Raw genomic sequence first — 24,106 nt, 5'->3', positions numbered from 1 at the left:
TTCCTCATCTCTTCATATTAAAACCGCTGAAACCACAATATTTGAAGATGCCGGGGAGAAATTGGATTTTGTAACAGTTGCTCCATTTTTAGAATATACAATATTTATATGTTAAAGTAAAATCTAAAAATTACCTATACCATATTTGAGAGGATTTTCTTTCCAGTATACCCACAACTAAAATTGTAATAATTATCTACAACTTCAGATATTTTCCAAGTAAGTTGATCATCGGGTCCTGAAAATGTAGTTAAAAAACAAACACAACTTGATAACTAATTAATTTTTGCATTTAAATCACATTAACCTAGTTATTATAGTCCTTGGTTAAACACAAAATAGTATTGTGTATATATATTTTTTAAAACACTAATGACTATGACATAGAAAATGCCTATTGCAGTATCATAAATCCGTACATTGTGCGGCTTATTCCTGCTCGATGGAAATTAGCTCAAAGCTAAATCTGGCACTGTTACGCTTGACATGTTTTAAGTGTTCATTATTGTGCATTGTCCCTGCCAAATAAACGATGAAAGAAAAAAAGAGTCCCTTATTATGTGGGCATATGCTAATTGTCAGGTGTATATTTGTCTACTGTGACATGTTTACATGCTGCAGCTGCTCTTTCTCTGTGTATATGACCACACTACAGGAAAGGGAAAACCCATGAAAAGTACAATAGGGCCTCTTTAAGCTTACAATCTTCATCGCTCTCAAGTCCCCGTTTGTCTTTCAGGGTTTTATTATTTGTTCTCTAATCTATTGCTGTAGGGGTTTTCAAAGATGTCCAGGCTGCTTTTGAGCGTGCTGCCGCTGCTGCTGGAGTTTGAACCCTGAGCGCCTCTGGCTGTCTCTCCAGAGTGGCTGCTCCTGTAGTAGTAGATGAACAGGAAGAAACCTGCCAGGTGATAAGCAAACAACAAAGACAAGTTCAACGTATGAAATGTATTGCATTGCTACTTTACACGTATTAATCCGTCTGTTTTAATTGTGTTCAATGCTTTATCTACATGTGAACTATAACACTACTGTATAATGTGTGTGGTTGCTCATGCATTGCACTTCCTCCTGGATGAATAAATAACATTTGCTTGCTTGTTGTCAAATATTACATATATTATTTAAACCCCCATAACAAAACACTCTGCAATATAACATGTGCAAAATTATTATTATTAATAATGTTCGATAAATAACGTGCAATTACGTAACTACCACTACGATTTTTGCACTACACTAAATACTGTTAATTTTTACATTAATTATGTGACATGTTTTTTCTGTAGTTATTGAATTGCTCTTTTTACTGCACTGTTAGTGTACCGTTTTATTATTATTGTGCTGCTGTGTTTATTGTATTTTTGTAACTCTGGCACAACAATTTCCTTCTGAATGAATAAAGTCCGATCTCTTATGTTTATCTAAACCAGCATAATACTGTTAATTTAAATCTAAAAACGAATGTTTAAATTAGGACACAAGTTTTTTTTTTTTTTAAATACAACGGAGCAATAAATAAATAAATTATCCTAAATCGTTATTACCTTGGAAAGAATTGAGGATGGTGAAAATGTAGTAGGCGGGGATCTGGAGTACACCGTATGCAAAGAAGGCAAAACCCCAACCGATACCCAGCATGCAACACAGTCCCATGATGACCCCAATACTATGGCGATTTGTGGGGACTTGTCCGTTTCTCTTGAGACCAAAAAGCCAGACCATCATGACGATGAAGGCGGTGAAGGTGAAGATGAAGACCAACGCATAGTAGCCTATGTTGACGATGTAATGCACGTAAATGTCCATTATCCAGCACCTTGGAAAATAACGATATGTCAGTAAAAGAAGGGAAGCGTGGCTGCCGTTTAATATAATAATAATAATAATAATAAACATGATTATATATGAATAACTTGTTTACAAAGTGCTTTACATACAATAAAACCAAAGGCAACCTCAATAAAAACGCATACAAGCGAACAAAGGATACAACATACAATTAAGAACACTGCATAGCAAGAACATAGGAAGTTATTAACAAATAAAACTCTATAAAATGATGTTTTAAATTTGTTTACATTTAGTCCTGCATGGAAACTGAACAGATATATCTGATTATAAGATGCTGGACATTAAATGTGAATTCACACACTCACATGGCCACGTTGTCTTCAGGGTTATCAGTGTAGATCACTTGTTCACCATATTTTCCTAAGATCAGCAGGACAGTCACAACAACAGCTGGTAGTGCTGGAAATGGAGAAAGAAAATGACCCATCATGGTGAGGAGAAATAAAAGCAATAGTAGATTCTAACTAATCGAAGACAAGCACAGCTCAAAGTATCTTTGTGTAGGCAGGCTGTGGCTCAGTGGATAGTGCGCTGAACTTGGAATCAGGGGGTAGCAAGTTCGAGTCCCAGGGACATGTTGTTGTGTCCCTGGGCAAGACACTTCATCCCAAATGTCTCCTGTGGGGATTGCCCACAGTACAGAATGTATGCAAGTCGCTGTGGATAAAAGCGTCTAACAAGTAATGTAATGTAAATAGAGCCGATGTTGAATATTGCCTTTTCATACGAGATATTGCGAATGGGGGAAATAGAGTGATTTATTGTCACATATTATGGTGCATTTTCAGGTTAAACAGTAAGATGTTGAACTCACCCCAGCTGATGATGGAGACCTTGAGTATGTAGTGAGGGATTGCAACCATGCCTCCGACGTGCAGCTGCAGGCAGAGGTGGAACGCCTGCACAGCAAACCAGGTGAACGTGGCCAACATGGAGTAGTGCATGGTAGCCGCCATGATCTTACATCCCACCGCGTTCCCCCCTTTGGCCACAAAGTTGTTGATGAGGAACGACAAATTCAGCAGGTACAAGGCTATAACCAGGTAGATGAGAATCCTTGTGGATATGCTGGCATTGGTCCCCCTGTAAAGGGCGACAAGCATATATATTTTTGCTTTTTATGATGTGTTTTTAACAAAGAATTAGGAAATAAGTGTCAGAAACTAAACATTTACCGGTAATGTTATGACCTGGCAAAAAGTTGTTTATTAAAGCAAGTGATTCAAATTAATCAAGTGCAAAACAAGTAAAGCATGAGGTGTGAACGCCAGTGGTATCAGTAATGTAACTGCAGGGTGAGGATTGCATGAACATGTATGTGTGAGGGTGTTGAAGTGCACAAAGTAAAACAACTGAAATAACTAATAATCTTCCGAACCGGGTGCCTCTATCAGAAAGCAGAGAGGGGCAGAGAGGCTTTAAATAGCTGCAGGGCACCAGACCCAGGTGCCCTGAGTTACTGCATTGAATGCCGCTGGATCGAGCTGGATGCAGCACAGCCACACCCTCTCCAGATGACCCCACAGGGGCAGCACACAGCTTCAACTAGCTTTTATCATTTCCTCAGTTTATACTATTGTAAAGCGCTTTGGTTTTCAGACTACTGCTATGGAGCAGAGGCTCCATAGCTTCTCTTGATAACTGGACTCAAACTCCCACTGTACATTTCACATTTATGTTCAATTTAATATTGATAACTTTTTGATGCTATTTTATTTCTATTTCAGAAATATGTTGGACTGTTTATTTCTACTGTCTTAATTTCACTTATGTACATTGCCCTGTTGCGATTTTGCTGAGTTTGGGTAACTGTGACGGCATCTCTTAATTATTTAATACATGTTCAAACCCCCCCCCCCCTCTCAACATTTTTTATTAATTACAAAAATAACTGATTAATCCGTAATGAGAAAATAATCATCATACATTTATAACAGGATTCAAACGCGTCTTAAAACATATTTTTATTTTATTTATTTTATTTTCATACGCATTCATTGGAAAGATGTCCCAGATGAATGAAGCCACAGTCTCAACAGTCTCATTTCCCTACAGCGAATGTGTTCTCTACACATAGCGCAGTGTTTCCTGTTCTGGAGAGCAGACACATTTACATGCTTTTACAGGACATTAACCGCAGAGATTAAGGACAACAACCAGAGAGGTTCTTCTGTTTTGTTTACTTGGTGTTACTATGGTGTTTTACCAGGGGCGTGCACAGACATTTGGAGGGGCTATTGCTCTAAACTGGAAAAAGGGCCTCCCCCCGGAAAAAAACACAAGACCTTTTGAAAATTGTAACTTGTTTTTGATGTAAAAGAAACCAAACGATTTTTACATTAACTAATTTGAAGAGTAATTCACATTATCATCTCATAACAACATAAGCTAAGGTGACCAGGGAAATTTTTTGTTTTGCGGTCCATATCTCATTAAAATATCTAATGTTAGTAACTATTAAAGACACAATGGGGACAATTCTGTTCTAATGTAGTTTGCCAGACCATTGTAACTGCTGTGCAGTCCAGACATACTGATAAAATAGGGCCTCTAACTAATTAATTAAACCAGTTCAATACGCATTATTCTTATTCTTAACATTCTTTATGAGCGTTGGGTATCTAATTACTTATTTATTTAGGTGTTTTTTTTGTAAATAACCGACGGTATCAAGAGGAAGTAAAGTCCCCCGGTTTGTCCCTTATACCCTAACTGCCATGAGACAACTCAAAATCAAGTTTCCAAAATCCGACACTGAGGTGGTCTTAACGCACCGGCAGATGGCAGCGCTGACAAAGTGTGTTTCCCGCAGCGAGACGCTTCTAATCGTGGGCTTATCATGTTGATTCGGCCACAACAGAAAAAAGAAAAAGAAACTCTCGCTCTCTCCAGAGGGGCAGGTCAGCCAAAAAGGCCAAACAGGCTGTTGCCCGGGCAACATTAGCCCGTACCTGTGCACGTCCCTGTGTTTTACACTGTTGCACTCCTAGCAATAGAAAATAACAAATGAAGACGGCACAAATGTGTAACTTGATTGTAACTGTCGATTGATTTCTATCTCTTTTTTTCTACTAATTGGGATTGAAAACAAGATTTTGTCAATCTCAGTATGAATGCTTAAAGAAATTTGAAAACTTGCATACAAATAACCTGAATACTCATATATCTCCACAAATTAAGAGGGTTTTGATTCTGCAGCCTAAAAAAGAAACACATGGTGGTGCTCTTGGACCAAGTACATTATTTTTATAATGCAAGACTCGTTTTAGTCAAACATTACTCAAAGAATAAATGATTGAGTAATTTGGCTATGGAATACTAAACATACGCATGCAGGCTAAAGATGAGATTTATGAGACGTGTAATTACCTCAGAAGAGAGTGCATGAAGAGGACTATGGAGAGGAAGAACAAGGAAAAGCCACAGCCGACCTGGGTGATCGTGGTGAGGTTCTTCAGGTCAGAACTAGATATGGTCACATTAGGAGGAGCCTGCAAAAAGAGCAAAAATGAAACTTTCCTCACAGGGACTGGCATTTGTAGTCAGAATTGTGTATTATTTTTATTAAGGAGCTGTGAAATGTAGGTTCATATTTGTATTGTGTGCCTCCAGTCTACTGTGACACGTCTCCATGCTTTAATGTTCAAAAAGCTCTTTATTTTTCCTCTGATTGGTCAGCTGGCCAGCTCTGTTGTGATTGGTCAACCGCTTAGAGATGTCCCGCCCCTTAGCCTGTCACTTACAATGTGTTGGAGCGCTTTCGAGTGTTACATAGTGATGTCACTGTGTTACAGAAGTAAACAAAGACACTTTTGGATTTCAGCCTTTGCAGACCTTTTACATGCACATAAACTTACATAACACAGGAAAGAAAAAAACTAATAAGCATAATAGGGAATCTTTTTAAAGGAAAACAAAGGCGTAAATACAGAGTGCAGTTTAGACCATCAGAGGAATGTCCAAATATGTTTGGTCCACAAGGAAGAGCAAGATCAGTATGGTATGCAAATATAATCAAAGACCTACCAACAAAATAGCAAAAAATGTCAAATGCGAACACTGGCACGTGATGTTGTTCCCCTTTTGTATTGTCTCACATTCGTAATCGGTCCAGTTTGGTCGGCTTCCTTAAAGACAGAAACACACGAGTAAACAGTGAAGAGGTGAAGCTGCTTAAACATTAAACCCAGACGTGATGTGAAGTGTCTTTATTCTTTTATGTGTGTCAGACAAAGAATAAAAAAGATTGTTTCGTGTATTGTTTACAGAATAATGTGTGCAGTTTCCGAGTAATGATGCCTATTCGCTGTTTACCTTGCTATTAAGGTTATAGTTATTTTCCACAGCCCTCATGGGACTAGTTATAGTAGATAAGAGAGAATTAACTAATACAATTAGCATTATTGTGTCCCAGTGGAGCAGCCACTTTGAATGGAGCCATCATTATTTGTATAATTTACATGTGATTTTCCTACTGTGACATGTAGAATGTCCTTTTACATAGACAACCATTTTATTTTGTGATATTTGATGTTTTATCTGCTCTTCAATAATGGGGCAAAGCAGCGGTTACTATCTGCAGCCTTTGAACCAACGAAATTACACAACATCTCCACTAGGAGAAATGGGCTGTTTTTGTGTGTTTTTATTTGCATCGTTTTTTAACTTGCAGCGCATTTCTCCATTGTTTTGTCCATTGTAGCACGTTTGCACCTGTCGGCCACCATATTAAAGCTATTATTACAATAAAAAAATAATACTTGAGTCAACTTATTACAGAGAAACATCAAACTGCACGGATCACATTTGGTTACCAGTAAAGGATAGCGTGCACCATCACTCACAGGTTTTATATTGCATTTATTTTAAGCAATATCTCATATCAACTTGCGGATAAGTAAAAGGACAATACCTTCACCATTCCAAGATCGACAAGAGGGATATCCTTCCTGTAAGAAAAACCCCAGGACTAAATGGATGGTTGACAAACTCAAGTATATCTTCAAAGAGGCACTTTTTTTTTACTCACGTAGGTAACGTCTCGAAAATGGATGGACATGTTGTCTGTGAGATTGCAGATGTTGGTTCCCATTTCAACTGCTAGGACTTCATTGCCTAAAACGGTGCTGTTCAGCTCATCCTGAAATAAAAAATAAAGCAACATGATCAAATGTGTCGTGTGCATTTTCTGTATCATTGAAAATCAGTTGAGATATTGGTACTTACCGAAGCCAGATTGTTGAATCGGAAAAGAGCGACAAATGGAATTGTTATGTTCAAAGTCGCAGCCTTTTCAAACGCTTCCTTGGACACTGACACACTTCTGGAAAATGTTCCGAGAACATCACTGTTTTCTACTATCTGCAGGGAAGAGCAGAACAATTGTGTTGAGTCCTGGATCCAATTATAATGCATGGAAAGTATGTTGGATTGGATTTGATCCTTGTACTTCACTCTTGGAAAGAAAACCAGTAAGAGATAAGGTTTCTCAAAAACTAAAATGAGAAAACTTAATAAACTAAACGACTTATTTCACCACTCAGGAACATGGCCTACATTCTTTCTGAAGTTCGTAAGGAGTAGAAACTGTAACACATGCGGGTAAAATAAAAGTGGTGCACCCACATTCATGCTTTCATTTGGGGAATTATAAGCGAAGCTGATTTCTTCGATGTCCTCGGGATCCGGTTTCTTCACTAAGACTCCCGAAATTCCTTCTGCCACAGACACCGCGGCAGAATTCCCTTCGAAGGAGGTGATGAAGGAGGCCATGTTGTTCATGATTTCACTGTTGTCGGATGGAAGAAAATCAAATGTATCAGTGTGCATCTTGACCGGGTGACGACAATACCTATTGACGCAGCAACCACTGTAAGGTATATTCTTGTTTAATTAGACTTCTCTATTTCATTTATTCTACTCTGTATAATTGTTCTGTAGGTATTGTAGCTAACTGCTAACAGAGCACTTATATACTAATAAAGGACTGGCTTACCTAAAGCCAGTTGAGTAGCACTTGAAATGCTTGGCTCTATGAAACCTGATGGACTTATATGATTCTGTTTTCTTCAAGGTTGTGTCTTCCTGGTCGAATGTACTTATTGTAAGTCGCTTTGGATAAAAGCGTCAGCTAAATGTAATGTAATGTAATGTTTAGAATATAGAGTTTCACACGCATTTATAAAAGTCAACACCTGGATATACACATTACATTATGTTTGACATAACCCTTGCATAACCTTTGACAATAAAAACCAAGATGTGTGACCACATGGCCATATCAGCATAACATTATCTATTATATCAATCCTTCAATCAAAAGCTCTGACTTCAACAATGTAGTTTCTACTCTTTTCTACCTGTTGAGCCGTTTGAGCACTGCAGTGTTTGAAGAAATGTCATTAGTATTATTGAAAAACTGTAAAAAGACAAAAAAATAATCCCTAGTATATACTATAGGGTAAATCCTTTGTATTTCATGAGGGGTTTTTCAAATTTACTGGCATTAAAAGTGTAAATTTTCTCAAAATCAGTGAATATTTGTTATTTGTCTCAACACTGATGTTGGTTAAGATATTTTACTCTTTATGACAATATTTTTGACATATTACTGTCCTGGGAGTATGGTTAATTCGTACACAAACAGAAATGTAGGCTTGCTGTTTTTAAAAGAAATACCGTGCTGCAATTACTTCTGTGACTTCCCGGAGTTTTGGCAGCAGTTACAGAGTTACAGTTTTTGCATTTCTATTTGTGTACAAACAAACCAGATGTTAATGAGTTAGCGTTATGATCTCTGGAAACGTTACAGTAGTGTTTTCTTTTTATCTCACTATCATATAGAAAGCAAGCAAAATAAAAAGCATGTTTCCATCAAACAATTCCTTTAACGATTTAATGCAGCGTGTCTTACGCAGCTTGGGCAGCACCGACTTTTCCTCCGTCTTCAATTACTGTTTTATTCCATTTAAGATTTTTCTCAGGCTTTTTCTCTGGATTATCACATTTGAAGCAGTTTTCGATTGTATTTGTGAGGTTGATGATGTACTTGTCCTTGATATTTGGATCTGAAAGGAAAGGAGTTTCATTTCAAGCATCTGAGTCAAAGATACTGCAGAGGGTACCAGTTTGTGCCACTTTAAGCCAGTTATAACAGCATGATGATCATAATACAGACAGAAATCAGAGACATTACCCATTCATACATTATATCATACTTTTGCCAGTGCTGTAAGTACATTTAATCAAGTACGTTACTTAAGTATAATTTCAAAATAGTAGTACTTTACTTGAGTATTTCCAATGTGTGCTACTCTGTACTTCTACCCCACTACAATTCAGAGGTACATCGTGTACTTTTACTCCACTACATGTATTTAATATATTTAGTTACTTTGCAGAATTGGATTAATGATCTGAAATAAAATCAGCTCTTAAATCAGACTTTAGTTCCACCTGGAGTAAATTCACAAGCTCCCCTGCAGTATAGAAAGTCATTCAAACTAGCTGCACCTTTACCAGCTTTGAGAACACTTTCATGATCAATCATTATAATCAAAACATGATATATATATTATTCGAAAATGGGCCAATCTGTATACTTTAACTATATTTTGATGCTAATACTTTATACTTTTACTTGAGTAACATTTACAATGCCAGACCTTTACTTCTAACAGAGTATTTCTACACTGTGGTATTTCTACTTTTACTTAAGTACAATATATGAGTACTTCTACCACCTCTGTTCTTTGCTTATCTGAAGGGAACTTACCAATTTGGGTGCAGACTTCTTCATTATATCTTGTTTTTTTACACATTTCCTTTGGCTCGAAACATCTAACCTGGCAAGGTCCTATTAAGGAAAACAGTGAAGAAGAAAAAGGCACACAATTATAGAAGCCCATCACTTTAGAAAGTACACATGTGAAATGATTTGATCATGTCTGTAACAGTAACTTGAAGTTATCAAATCACTACCTGGTTCTACGTGGGATGGTAAAGAAATGGACTTTGATTAAAAGTGACGTTATTTATCATTCCAATGTTTACACTAAGTGTGAGTACATGTTCATAAGTTCTATTTTCACTATATCAGATTTCCAGATTAAACTGTGAAAATGAATTATTTTACCTTCGCCAGTGTAATTGCAACTTAGATTTGGATCTGTGAGAAAATGAACAGTAACACATTACATTTGCATATTCTTTAAGTGTTGCATTAGGTTTATAAAGGCCAAACACACAGACACACACACACACACACACACACACACACACACACACACACACACACACACACACACACACACACACACACACACACACACACACACACACACACACACACACACACACACACACACACACACACACACACACACACACACACACACACACACACACACACACACACACACAATATTTATATCACTTCAGGGGACGTTACATTGACTTACATGCATTTCCTGGAGACTTATCCTAACTATAACCATAACCAACACATGCCTAACCCGAACCCTTATTTATGTATCTCTTTATTTTATTATTTTACTTGTTTATTCAGCATGAATTTGTTTTGTTGTGTGCATTTTTTACAAAACACGTTTTTACCTTAAACACTGCTCTATTAATTGTATTGTTTATCTGCATGCTTTTTTAAGATATGTCCCCATAAGGGAGGTGAGTCCCCACACAGGACTGTGTAAACAGATGTAGGTCCCCACCAGGATAGTAATGCTAGGACACACACACGCACACACACACACACACACACACACACACACACACACACACACACACACACACACACACACACACACACACACACACACACACACACACACACACACACACACACACACACACACACACACACACACACACACACACACACACACACACACACACACACACACACCAATGTAGTTGTGTAATATCACCTTTCATAGGAGTTAATGTAGTGTTGCACCTTCCTGTCAGGACAAACATACTGAAATTCCTTTTGATATGCCAGTTTGAGATGAGCAGTAGCTGAGAACCATTATGTTGAACCATTTGGAGCAATTTCTCCTCAACGATTTCTGTTGAATAACAACAGACACACAGTTACATTTTATTCTATACGAATGTGAACTTGTTTAAAATGCAGTATGTGTGTGACGAGTGGTTTTACTCACCTGCTTGAGATGTGTTTTCTTGCAGAAATACAATGCAACGGGGATCTGTTGAGAGGTAAAGAAAACAAAATGCAAGGTCAAGTTTATTTATTTATCAGATTTAAACCAATGTTCTACAAAAACATTAACAGAATTAAGACATATAGTACAAAAGCAACACATTTTAAAATGACATGAAATACAAGTAATAATAATAATACTAAACAGACATTTAAGAGCTCAGGAAATAGACACAAAAACAAGATAAAATAGAATGAGAATACCACTGCTGTAATATAATAAAAGTCTGAGGAAAACAGAAAAACCTTTAGCTTTGATTTATTTTATAAGTTAGACTTACGTTCCTTGCGGTTATTAGCAGTTAGAAGCGTCTCAATCCAATTGATAAACCATTTCCCTGGAGACAGAATTGCAGCCTGGTTATTTCACTCAGTAAATCCACATTTCTCGTACATCTCTTCCATACTTTTTCACAATAATTCATAGCAGTATTCCAAAAATGTAATTACTCATAAATAAAATGTAACTTTTTTAAACGATACAATCTGAATCTCCATGGGCAAAGTGTAATAGATTTTTTTTTTAAAGCAAAACAATAAGATAACTTAAAGAAGATTGATGTGTTTTTGTGTTGTTGAACCAATGACATTTTATCTTATACTTGATTACTTACAGTAGTTCATGGCCACACAAGTGATCTGACCATATGATAGAGACTGGTGGCTAATCCCAGCCCAGCAAAATGTACTTAGATAGAGACAGGTCCAGACAACTGCATGTGCACTACACAGCTAAATAATGAGTTTGTATTAATTGTCTTTAAAGCATATCTCAGTCAGAAGTAATTACTATCGGTAACACTTTATATTAAGGAACACAAATTCACCATCAACTAGTTGTTAATTAACATGCATATTAGCAGTATATTGGCACTTTATTAGTCATTATCAAACATGTATTAATGCCTTATTCTACATGACGATATTCTACAAGTAATAAGCCATTAGTTGAGAGTTTTTCCCTAATAACCCTCTAATTAGTGCTTATTTATTGCAAGTAAGGAAGTGGTTGTATATGAGTTTTGGTCTTAATATGCTCAATATGGGCCTAATAAGGCAGTAGTACCACAAGAATAGTAATTCTCCCATAATAACACTTAACAAATATGATCTATTCTTATGTAACAAGACATGAAACTATAAGTGTTAATTGTTTCTAAATAACTAAAAATTAGGTATTTATATCTAAGAACATGTTCCCTATTTTAAAGTGAAGTCTTGTTCATAACCAATAAGCTAGTTTGACTCTAATTGACCTGAACAGGTTCCCTATTCTAAAGTTGCCTCCTCCCCGTTGAGGGATCGCCAGTCACTGGTACTGTTATTTTGGGGGTCGACGTGTTTATGATGCGCCAGCGGATGTCATAAATGTGCGTCTGCTGCTGCTGTGGGGAAACTATGGAGACTACAGTTTTCTATACAGCGGACTACTACATGGATGTATAATAAGAACGACGGACCAGGGGCGGATCTAGAAAAATATTCATGGGGTTACACACCATATTATTTGACTTTCTCAGGACTTAAAACAATATATATACACACATACAAGGTCCTCATCTTAACGTTTTTTTATGATCATCCGTGAGCAGAGCATCAAGTTGGCATGCCTATAACAGCTGAATGCGGCGATTACCATCTTGTTCAGCAAAACGCCTCACAAACTGATTAAGATCTAAGGCTTTAGTGCGTTTTGATTCAATGCTGAGTACAGCCAAACTTGACAGTCTCTTCTCTGTCATTGTAGACCGCAAATACCTAATTTCTTCCGTCTACTTGAGTCCGAATGCTTCTCGTTTAGCGCCGTCCCGTTAAAATGAAATCGCCGCCAATCATATTTCAAGGCTCGCGCCAGGGCCGGGGGAGGGTTTACAAGGCTTGCGTCTTGTGCGGCATTCACTTGCACTCGGACATTAGACATTTTCTCTCATAAATGTCCGATGAGCCACAACGTTTCTTTCAAAACAAAGCTGCAGCTGGGGTGGCAAGGCCTATTTTTAGGGTGGCAGTTGCCACAACATGCCACCCTGGTAGATCCGCCCCTGGAGGGGTGCAAGGAATAGTCCAAGTAGTGGGGGAGTTTTATACAATATGTGTAAAACATAAAGATAAAAAGGTTTTTAAAAGTTCTTGTTTAATGTTTTAAGGAGGTGACGCTACTCAGCCAATCAAATTGGTGCAGTCAGTGAGTCAGCACGATAGATTCAAACACACATAGAGACGAGACAAGAGGAGAGAAACAGTCGGAGTAATTTCAAATGGCGGAAGGTCGACAGCGAAAACAGAGCATTTAATGACATTTTCTCTTACTGGACCTCTTTGAAATGCAATTGAAGCGAAGCGGAGGAGGAGGGGTGCAGGGGCGGATCTAGACAAATATTCATGGGGTGGCAAGAGGGTGGCAGATGTCTGAATTAATATGATAATATTAACAATCATATCATTCCTATCAGCTGTCAATCACTTTTATGATTCACATATGTCACAGTGTTATTATTAAATAAATTATATTTTTCGGGGGAGTTAATCATGAATGTTCCTCAAGATGCTTGCTCACCCTCCTTTAAATTTGAAAGACAAGTAATTACGTTCATTTATCAAAATTCTAAAGATTCAAAGGAACAGTTCAGCACCCCACAACTTTACTGCAAACAGTTACAACCTTGTAATAGATTTTTTAAAAGCAAAAAAATAAGATAACTTAAAGAAGATTGATGTGTTTTTCTGTTATTGAACCAATGCAATGTTGTCTTATACATTAGTTCATGGCCACACAAGTGGTCTGACCTTATGATTGAGACTGGTGGCTAATCCCAGCCCAGCAAAATGTATAGAGACAGGTCCAGACAACTGCATGTGCACTACTACACAGTGAAATAATGAGTTTAATTGTCTTTAAAGCATATCTCAGTCAGAAGTAATTACTATCATTCCTAATAAATACACTCACCTGGAAGATCTTCCATACCATGGCTCCCGTTTCCTGTACAGACAGTACCTGTAGGAGATACATTAGTGATTTTAGATTATAGTTTCAACTTCATTATCTTTTCACAGAGTTCTATAAATATAGAGTACAGTACGGTAAATAATACGCTGAATATGAACACTAGATATGTACAAAATGGCAGAGGTGGGAAGTAACTAAGTACATTTACCCAAATACTGTACTTAAGTACAATTTTGAGATACTTGTACTTTACTTGAGTATTTCCATGTTATGCTATTTTGTACTTCTACTCCACTACATTTCAGAGGTAAATGGTGTATGTTCACTCCACTACATTTATTGAATACCTTTAGTTACTTTACAGATTTGGATGAATGATGTGAAATATAATTAAGTATTAAATCAGACTTTAGATCCACCTGGAGTAAATTCATAAGTGTCATAATAATAATAATAATCCTTATATTTATTATAGCGCTTTATCAAAGAGCTTTACAAATACACATTACACATACAGATCATACATGTAATGGTCATCTACTGTGGACAATACCCACAGGAGCAAGTTCGGGTGAAGTGTCTTGCCCAAGGACACAACGGCCTGACGCAGTGGGGCGGGAGCAGGTTTCAAACTGGAGTTCCCCAACGCCCCCTTGATCAATGATCAAACGCACAGACCACTGCGCCACCCGTCCCGTCATGATCTTAGTGTTATGTCACGGTTTTAGTTTTGTCTGTCTGGTAAAGGGTTTTATTTTTGCTATTCTGTTCTTCCTGTCTCTTGTGTTCCTTCCTGTGCTTTTCCTCCTGTGTCTGATCTCATTGTGTTCACCTGTTGCCCTTGTGTTTCTGCCTCCCCTTCCCAGCTGTGTCTTGTCCTGTGATTACCCCTCTTTGTATTTAGTCTTGTCTTCTCCTGTGTTCCTTGTCGATTCATTGTCTTTCCTGTCTCTCTCCATGTTGGTCACGGTCAGTTTTGGTGTTATTGTGACCTTGTGCTACCTGTGTTTTTCATGCCATGTTTTTGTGTTCATCAGCTTTTAAAATAAAGCTCGCCTTTTGTTTCTAGACATTTTACCTTTTTTTTGTAGTCTGCATTTGGGTCTTACCTTTTTCCACGAGTCTTAACAATAAGCTACCCTGAGTCATTAAAACTAGCTGCACCTTTACCAGCTTTGAGAACACTTTAATGCGTCAATAATTATAAAACACATCATATATATTATTCTGAAATGGACCAATCTGCACAATGACTACTTTTACTTTTGGTACTTTGAGTTTATTTTGATGATAATACTTTTCTACTTTTACTTGAGTAACATTTTGATTGCAGGACTTTTACTTGAGTATTTCTACACTCTGGTATTTCTACTTTTACTGAAGTACAAGATCTGAGTACTTCTCAAACCTCTACAAAATAGACAGCAGTAAAAGTATAAATAGACAAAAGTATAAAAATATAAATATTTGGTATTGACTTCAAACAATCCAAACTATCCCTAAAAGTGAAAACTTTCATAACAGATGGGTTTGCTCCTAACCTTTTACAGAAGTGTAGATATTCAAAGGCAGCATACATAATGACAAAAATATAACAAAATACACAATATGTAAGTACATTAAAAACAAAGATTACATTATCTTCATTGATAGTACATTATATGCTGCTGTTCCCCATTATTTTACCAGTGTAAAACATAAATATAGCTTTTAGATACAAATAAAGCTGTACATGTGCACCCTTCCTTCCAGACTTTATTAGGATGTTTTTAGACTCACCATCCTTCCAAACGGTTTCTGCATCGGTGAAGAAATTGACGCATTCGTGAATAATAAAATGCTTGCTTGTCTTCTGAGTTAAGCATTTTTCATATTTTTTGACTTCCTCTTTCTGTTGGTTACCGTATTCACTGGCTAAATAAAATCAGATAACAAGTTAAATATTGCCATATTATTACAGAATTCTTTTTTACACATTATAATAATTATAACAGATTGGAGGATTTTGTCTTCTATTTTCATGATTAAATATGTCAAGAGAATATTCCAATGTGATATTTACTGGACTTTAGTGTCAGGAAATCATGTCAACTTACAAACAGGATGAATCCACAGCAGGCCAGCAAATAAAACACAAATCTTCCAGCTCATGATCTTTCAATGGAACTAAGTCTCGATCATGGTGCGGGGTCCATTCACTGCTGCACAGGACTTATAGCAAGTATTGTTCCAAATTAAAGCACTGCTTCTCCAACAAGACACATCTACTTTAACTCCTACCTCTCTCTGGTTGAGTCAGGTCAAAGCAGCATCATTTACCCAAAGCAACTGAACCGGATGACCACACGAATATGTTGTATGACTGACTTTGCATAGCTACCTGCTGCAGGCACAATCATTTTGTTTTGCAAATTCACAGTACCAAAAAAAAAAAATTCCTTCGTGCAAAAATAAGCAAAATATCCTGATGTTTAGATAAACATCTAGGCTCTATGTAAATTAATTCAATGAATGAATAGTGGTGTTGATGTACAGTAGCATGTGTGACACACTAGTATCTGCTTTAAAATACATTAAATATTAAAATACCTTACACAAAAGCGTCCGATAGAAAAATCTTGTATGACTTTTGTAATGTTTTTTCAAATCAGCTAAATTGTAAATATTCAAGTTGTGTGTTTTATTAATTTACTCAGCTTGGAGTGTTAAAATATATCCTGTATAGCCAAAGGAAGGAAAAGGGTGTATGAAAAGCTGTGGTATCCCTTACTTGCTCAAATGTTAACACCAAGTACATAGCCACGTCAAAATAGTTGGAGCCCTTAGTACTTATGTTTGTCTTTTTTATCCATTTATGTAATATATTCATTTATATTTTAAATCTGCAAAGTAACAAGTATCTAGATATCTTATATCTATAAATACATTTAGTTGAGTAAAAGGTACAACATTTGGCAACAAAATGTAGTAGAGTAAAAGTATAAAGTTGCATAATGTGAAGTACAAGTACCTTCATTTTCTACTTATGTGCTGTACTTGAGTAAATTAGTTAAGTTACTTTACTACTGCATGTAATATGTTAAGAGGTGGAGAAGTATTCAGATCTTGTACTTCATTAAAAGTAGAAGTACCGGACCGGAGTGTAGTAATACTCTGTTAGAAGTAAAAGTACTGCATTTAAAATGTTACTCAGGTAAAAGTATTAGCATCAAGTAAAAGTACTCATCATGCAAATTGGTACATTTCTTAATATTATATATCGTATGTTTTGATTATAATGACTGATCATTAAAGTCTTATCAAAGCTGGTAAAGGTGCAGCTAGTTTTAATGACTTTGTATACTGCAGGGTACATTGTGAATTTACTCCAGGTGGAACTAAAGTCTGATTTAAGTGTTGTTTGTATTTCACATCATTAATCCACATCTCTAAAGTAACCAAAGGTACAAAATACATGTAGTGGAGTAAAAGTACACCAATGCCCCTGAATTGTAGTGGAGTAGAAGTACAAAGTAGCATACAATTGAAATACTCAAGTAAAGTACAAGTATCTCAAAATTGTACTCAAGTACATTACTTTGTACTTAATTACTTTCCATCTCTGAATACGTTACTTCCTAAACCTGTTTATGTATTTAAATAACTTGCTTTTCCTCCAATCTTCTGCTTTACACCTCAGTCCAGTAAGTGGCGGTAGTGCACCAAATCGTTGCTTGGTAACCGCCATGAACCTGAGAGAGAAGAAGAAGAAGGAAAAGATGGCGGAAGTATACACCCTGCTGCAGAAAGCATGACAACACGACATTGATATTCAGTGAGTAGACAGCAAAATTACAGAACATACATTTATTAATTGAGAGAATGTAATGATATGCGAGATTTGCGCTTATCTTTATTCAACCATGTGTTCCTGCATTAGTGTTTTAACCGCTTGTGTATAATTAGAGAACAAGGTAATATTTGTCAATGACACCACTTACCACAGAGTGTATTAATTGAAAGTACATGTTCCTATTGTTAGGTCTTAACTAAACTCAGCCTATTTTACTTAAACAACTCCCTCTGTCAACGACAGTTAACTCTTAGAAGTTAATTATGACATTTTAATTCCACACCAGTTCTACACATGCATTTACTGCAAGGCATTTCGTAAATAATTAAGGTTTACTGATTTAGGCCTACTAATGAACTTTACACTTAATAAACTTGTAAAATCGGTTGGAGGAGTCAATACTGTGTTTACCTGCAGACGCTGTCGAACCAACTTCTTTGAAAGACAAATAAAAGAGTAAAACTTCCTTTAAATAATTAAGTAAATGTGGTGCATGCCAAATATCACAAAGAACCCAGACGGATTGAGAAATGGCTCATTTGTGATGTGTGTGGTCTGTCGTGTGAATAGTGACGGATATGAAAGGAAAACGTTCATTTGTCGTTTTTTTAAACGAGGGCTGGCCTAGTGGTTGACTTGATGTACTGACTTTGGTCATGCATTGTGTACAAGTCTCACACCAAATGTTATTCATGATGCAGAGAAGATATTTAACCTAACACCCTGTGACGGAGCGGATCACATACACAGACACACCAAACATTTCCTGCTCTCTTCCTAAAAGGGAACCATGCAATTTATTATCTATTGTGCGTTTGTTAATTTGTTAAATGATTATGTTAAGAGGTGGTTAACCTGTTTATGTTTGGGTCGGATTCTTTTATGTTGACAATGTGGTTTGAGGTAATTGCGTCACCTGTTGACGGTAAGCCTGTGGGAGGGGCTATGGGTTAAAAATGGACGGTTTTGGCCTGGAGGAGGACTCGGAAGAATGTTGCAATGAAGGCAACAGCTGGGACATGTTCGGGAGATGGTTGCAGAGAAGGCAACACCAGAGCATGTTTACTCTGATGAGTGATGGACGGTTTGATTTAGACATTTATTTTGTTGCTTAAATTGTGCTGGTTCCGTTTTTTGTTTTTGTTGCTGTAAATAAAGTCTTGGAGCTTAACCCAACCGACTAGGCCAGTGTTTTTTGAACGGAGAAATAGAGCCCCGTCACACACCCATTTAATATTGAATGATTAACCCAATTTGCCACCAGGATCAAATATTCCGATTTTGATTGTGACTAAATACTATGCCAAAATCTCTCTTTACTTTCGTTGGCGAAAAATGAGGAGACGAAATATTATCAAAGAAAACCCAAAGGTGTCCGGCCCATATGCACTTTTTTTTTTAAAGATATTACTCACATTTCCTACAGAGGTAAGAAAAATGCAAGATAAGCAAGCCAGCCAATAAATGCTTTTTTCTGTATGTGTCAAGACCAGTACTATATCAGATATAACAGTAACAAATAAAAAATGTATACATTGATGAAAAGCAGAAAGAAAAAACGCACCATGCTTATTGCCTTGTTTGTAAATATGCATTTTTTTGTTTGTCTGTCAGTTTGCAGAAAAATGAACTGACGTTGTGATAGAAGAGAGAGATTTTTTTCTCAACTATGAATTGCATGTCAAATAATAATAATAATAATAATACTCTCTTTTTTTACCTAGGAAATGTCTGCAGGTTGTGTGAGGTGGATGCTGAGCCGCACAGTGAAAGCTGTGTGTGTTGGCAGCCATGGATACTGGACACCAGCGTCAAGATTCACCATACGCAGTGAGAGATCCAACCTCATTGCTTCCTCCTGGCGAGGGTCTCCATTCTGCTCTGCTGTAGACGACACAGAAAAACCTCCCACGACAAAGAAGAAGAAGCCTGGTCCTCGAGCTCACGGCACAATCAGCTCCGTCGGCCATGACATCCCGCACCATGAGATTCAGCTGATCAGTGAGACGGGCGAGAACTTGGGCACCATGCACCGCGGGAGTGTGATCAGACTCATGGACCAGAACGGTCTCAAATTAGTGCTGCTCAGTGAGCACCAAGATCCTCCCGTGTACCGGCTGATGAGCAGCAAACAGATCCACGAAGAAAAGCTGAAACAACGGGAGAAGCAGAAAGCAAAAGGTATGAAGTGTGCGGAATAGACCCAAATTAGACATTTATATAAAACTGTGATTTCCAACCTGAGGGTGAGGAAACAATCCAAAGGGCTGACACAATTTGGTTAACAGGATAGAAAGAAACATGTTTCTGCTGCAGTAAACTATATTTCTCACATTTTGCGGTAAAATCCTTGTTTGTCCTACAAACCAGAGCTGAACCATAGTTGTATTTGAAAACGTACATTTATTTAAATGTCTATAGCAGGGAAACGATCTGAATGATTTAGACAAAAGTATCCATTTGTGATTATTTTTGACTGATAATTATTTTGTGATTTTGCGATATTAGGGGGAATGATCACTTTTAAATCATTACTTTTATCTTAATTATAAATTATATTAAAATTAGGGCTGTCAGTCGATTAATCGCATGATGTCCATAGTTAATCGCGATTAATCGCACATTTTGTATCTGTTCTAAATGTTCCTTAGAGGAATATTTTTCAAGTTTTTAATACTCTTATCAACATATGCGTGGACAAATATGCTTTATGCAAATGTTTGTTTATTATCATTGGAACAATGACAAATATTCTCCTGAATATTCTCAACACAACAACCTGGAACCTCTCTCTCTCTCTCTCTCTTACACTCTCTCTCCACCCTGTGTACTTCTTAACACTGAGCCAGTTGCTCAAACAGACAAGCCTGTTTACAGTTGCCGCTCCTCTGTCTTCATAACAATCAAAGCATGAGACTGAAGATCCCACTGTGGGTCAAAATAATGCGCTGTGATGTGCAGTCGACACGTAGCCCCTCGTCTATGGGCTCAGAACAATCTCATAATACACACATGCACACAGAAGGATTCACACTTGTATTTCCGGATCCACACTTGTGTTTTTCAATGCACACACAAATGTGTTCCGTTTCATATACATGTAAATAGAATACAGAAAAAAGTTTGACATGTGTGTTTTTGATCCTCACTTATTAGTTTTCCTTTTAAAACCTCTGCACCTGCAAAACACAAACCGCTTTCTGTGCACGGATCGCTGTGCATTCGTGTGTGGGTTTTTTGAGACTCCCCTGCCGGTCACCCGATTCGTACTTGTAATGTTTTCTATCTATAGCCAATCCGATATCTCCTCAATTCTAAGCCAATCACATGAGCGCGCCCCCACGAGGGTATGATTTATTGCGTTCATGACGTAGCGCTTCATGTACGCATTTTGCGCTGTCCGGAGCCGACAGGTGAAATGGGCCGATCGGACCGGCCCACTTCGGTACGTCCCGATGGCCAGTCCGCCACTGCTTCAGCATACAGTATAAGTGTTGCACGGCCAGATGCGGCTTGAGAAGCTGACTCAGATGAATGAGGCGAGTAAACACAGCTGACAGCCGGCGTGAAACTCGAGTGATTATTCGCATCGTATTATATAATTACAAAATAAAATCGCCACTCTCAGTACAGCGCCACTTTCCGAACAGGTAATGCACGCAAATACATTATTTTATATTATTAATAATAATATATATATATATATATATATACACAGTGGGGCAAAAAAGTATTTAGTCAGCCACCAATTGTGCCACTTAAAAAGATGAGAGGCCTGTAATCTTCATCCTAGGTACACTTCAACTATGAGAGACAGAATGGGGGGAAAGAATCCAGGAAACCACATTGTAGGATTTTTAATGAATTAATTGGTAAATTCCTCGGTAAAATAAGTATTTGGTCACCTACAAACAAACAAGATGTCTGGCTCTCACAGACCTGTAACTTCTTTAAGAGCCTCCTCTGTCCTCCACTCGTTAACTGTATTAATGGCACTGACTGTGTTGTCTCCTCAGCCCCCGTGCAGGTGAAAGAGATCAGCTTCCTCTCTTGCATCTCCTCTCATGACCTCTCCACTAAGATGAATCGGGTGGGGAGCTGGCTGGAGAAGAAGAACCACGTTAGAATAACTTTGAAAGCAGGACGGGGGGGGCCTTCAGACAACCTGGTGAGGAAATCACACTTGTTTTTTCTGAGAATTGCAACAAAAATACTCGGCAAATATCTGTTCTTAACCTTTGCATGACCTCCATGATCAGTTCAGCTCAAAACTCTCAACCCCTTCTCTCTCCTCACCTTCCCTTGGTGCCATTTCTTCCCAAACGGCACTTTTAAATGTCCCTTAATGGTTTAGAGGAGGTGGAAAATTGTAACAATTATAATTTCATAGCCACACATTGGGCATGTATTCCCAAGAATATATCCTAACACACACTGTTCTATTTTACACAGGACATATCTCTGGAGGAGATAGTGGAACGAATGGAGAAGACAGTAGGATATGTTTCTAAGCCGGCACTCGTACAAGACGGCCGAGCAGCCATGTGCGTCCTGAGGCCGCCTTCAGCAAAGGACCTGTTAAAAAAAGACAAGAATAAGACTGCAGCAAAGGTGGTGCCGTCTGGAGACAAAAGCACGACGACCATCGAGAGCGAAGCATCTGCTGTCAGCAGCACGGACACAACAGAAGGGTCTTTACAGCAGTGATGTGACGGAAATAAAACGTTCTCATGAAAACACAAAGCCTGTGCTCACAGTTTGGTGTGAATCGCCTCATCAGGAAGTGCTTGTGTTGTGTCGAGGTTTTACTAAGCTTGGTGTTATATCATGATGCATCCACGCAAAGCTAAACGGCTAAAAGAAAATGTTGTGCATGTGCGAGTTTTTAAAGAATGGTGCCCCATGTATAATATCTGGACTTGAAAATATGACAGTTTTACTTACCTAAAGACTACCTTTATTTGATAAGTGCAGGTTACTTTTTACAGGCACATCCTGAAAAACACACACTGATATGTCCTGTTGTTATCCCATATTAAAAAAAATGGTAAGAAATGAACTGCTTAATAATTATATACTGTGCTCGTTAGTTAGACATTCAATTAGCTGATTCACGTCTTTAAGAAATCTTACCTCTAAGAGTAGTCCTGTTGCAGAAAACCATTTACTCTTGGTCAAGTATATTTTGGATAATATACTTACACACACAACTGATCGTCCCACAGCCAGATAAGATGGCGCACACACACACGATGCAGGTTGTGTCAGAGCCTTTCCTTTGAAGATTCAATAATTGAATGTTTTGTCTGAAGAGATTAACCAGAACATCTTTGGTCTGAACTTAATATGTTGATGAGATCATTTCCATCTATTGTAGTGCCTTATTACTTGAGTACCCCTTTTGTTTATTCTACCCATCACCAATATACTGTGAAGCAGCGGGTCCCAACCTGTAGGCCGCTTTCCCCTAGTGGGCCATGGAGGCATTGCAAGTGGGCTGCCAAATAATTTCGAAAACATAATGATTTGTGTGGAAACATTTAATTATTAAGATTTGTTTTTATTTCTCTTTCTTGATCCTCCTTAGCAACGGTCATTACAGTCCTTGACAGCGGTCTGTTCTACTGGATTAACAACGTGTCACCAGTGATGTACCTGAACGCGTTCAATGAACGATCGTTCATGAACGCGTTCATATTTTGGGCGAACGTGAACTGAACGTACTGTATTTCCGCTAGATGAACGTAATTGAGAACGCGTTCATTATCAGCGCTGTATAACGGCGTTCAAAAGTGCGTTCATTCTCAGCACTGTATTATAACGGCGTTCAAAAGTGTGCCAGATTTCATATGCCTTTCAGCCGAAAACCCAGTTAAAACACACCGTAAACAGGCTTCAAAATAATGCGGAAAACCACCCAATCTGGCAACAGCAGGCTGCCTGTGACGCGTACGCGCCTGTCACCCCTGGCTGTCGCACTAAAATATAAATATACTAAATATATCAGACTCCTCAGAAGAAACAATGTGGAACCGCGGAACCGGCGAGCATTGAATGAAGTATGGACGAAGCCGAGAGCAGCTGCAGCAGCACTCGCTCAGAGTGAGACTCTACGGCAGTGGTGGGGAACCTCCGGCCTCCGGGCCGTATACGGCCCGCGAGACAATTTGGTACGGCTCTCGAGGTAATTTATAAACACACGCAAAAAATAAAAAATGAAAGAAATCTAGAC

The 24,106-nt window shown here is 37.9% G+C and overlaps 2 protein-coding genes across 3 annotated transcripts; one reads left to right on the top strand and one right to left on the bottom strand.

Annotated features, from left to right (window-relative positions):
• Window positions 1-84: 84 nt before the first annotated feature.
• LOC117440183 (adhesion G-protein coupled receptor G5-like) lies at window positions 85-19,547 on the bottom strand. Of its 2 annotated transcripts, XM_071201977.1 has the most exons (19): window positions 18,286-19,547; window positions 17,691-17,773; window positions 14,043-14,090; window positions 11,374-11,430; window positions 11,034-11,078; window positions 10,797-10,937; window positions 9,989-10,021; window positions 9,629-9,709; window positions 8,768-8,921; window positions 7,480-7,642; window positions 7,081-7,215; window positions 6,884-6,994; window positions 6,767-6,803; window positions 5,881-5,981; window positions 5,224-5,345; window positions 2,669-2,937; window positions 2,160-2,253; window positions 1,548-1,819; window positions 85-901 (listed from the first exon to the last, which is right to left on the bottom strand). In XM_071201977.1, exons 2-19 carry the CDS (start codon window positions 17,767-17,769, stop codon window positions 747-749), a joined length of 2,097 nt encoding a protein of 698 aa, XP_071058078.1. In that variant the 5' UTR covers window positions 17,770-17,773; window positions 18,286-19,547; the 3' UTR covers window positions 85-746. The 2 variants fall into 2 exon arrangements, with proteins under 2 accessions (XP_071058078.1, XP_033932365.1); XM_034076474.2 differs by lacking the exon at window positions 18,286-19,547 and having other exon boundaries at window positions 17,691-17,847.
• mtif3 (mitochondrial translational initiation factor 3) lies at window positions 17,754-22,933 on the top strand. The gene is made up of 4 exons (XM_034076476.2): window positions 17,754-17,856; window positions 19,599-20,055; window positions 21,891-22,042; window positions 22,327-22,933. Exons 2-4 carry the CDS (start codon window positions 19,602-19,604, stop codon window positions 22,579-22,581), a joined length of 861 nt encoding a protein of 286 aa, XP_033932367.1. The 5' UTR covers window positions 17,754-17,856; window positions 19,599-19,601; the 3' UTR covers window positions 22,582-22,933.
• The last annotated feature ends 1,173 nt before the right edge of the window (window positions 22,934-24,106 follow it).

The sequence above is a fragment of the Pseudochaenichthys georgianus genome, chromosome 24 (assembly GCF_902827115.2).
Source record: "Pseudochaenichthys georgianus chromosome 24, fPseGeo1.2, whole genome shotgun sequence".
NCBI classification, from domain to species: Eukaryota; Metazoa; Chordata; class Actinopteri; order Perciformes; family Channichthyidae; genus Pseudochaenichthys; species Pseudochaenichthys georgianus.
This window is presented reverse-complemented; position numbering and strand designations above follow the sequence as displayed.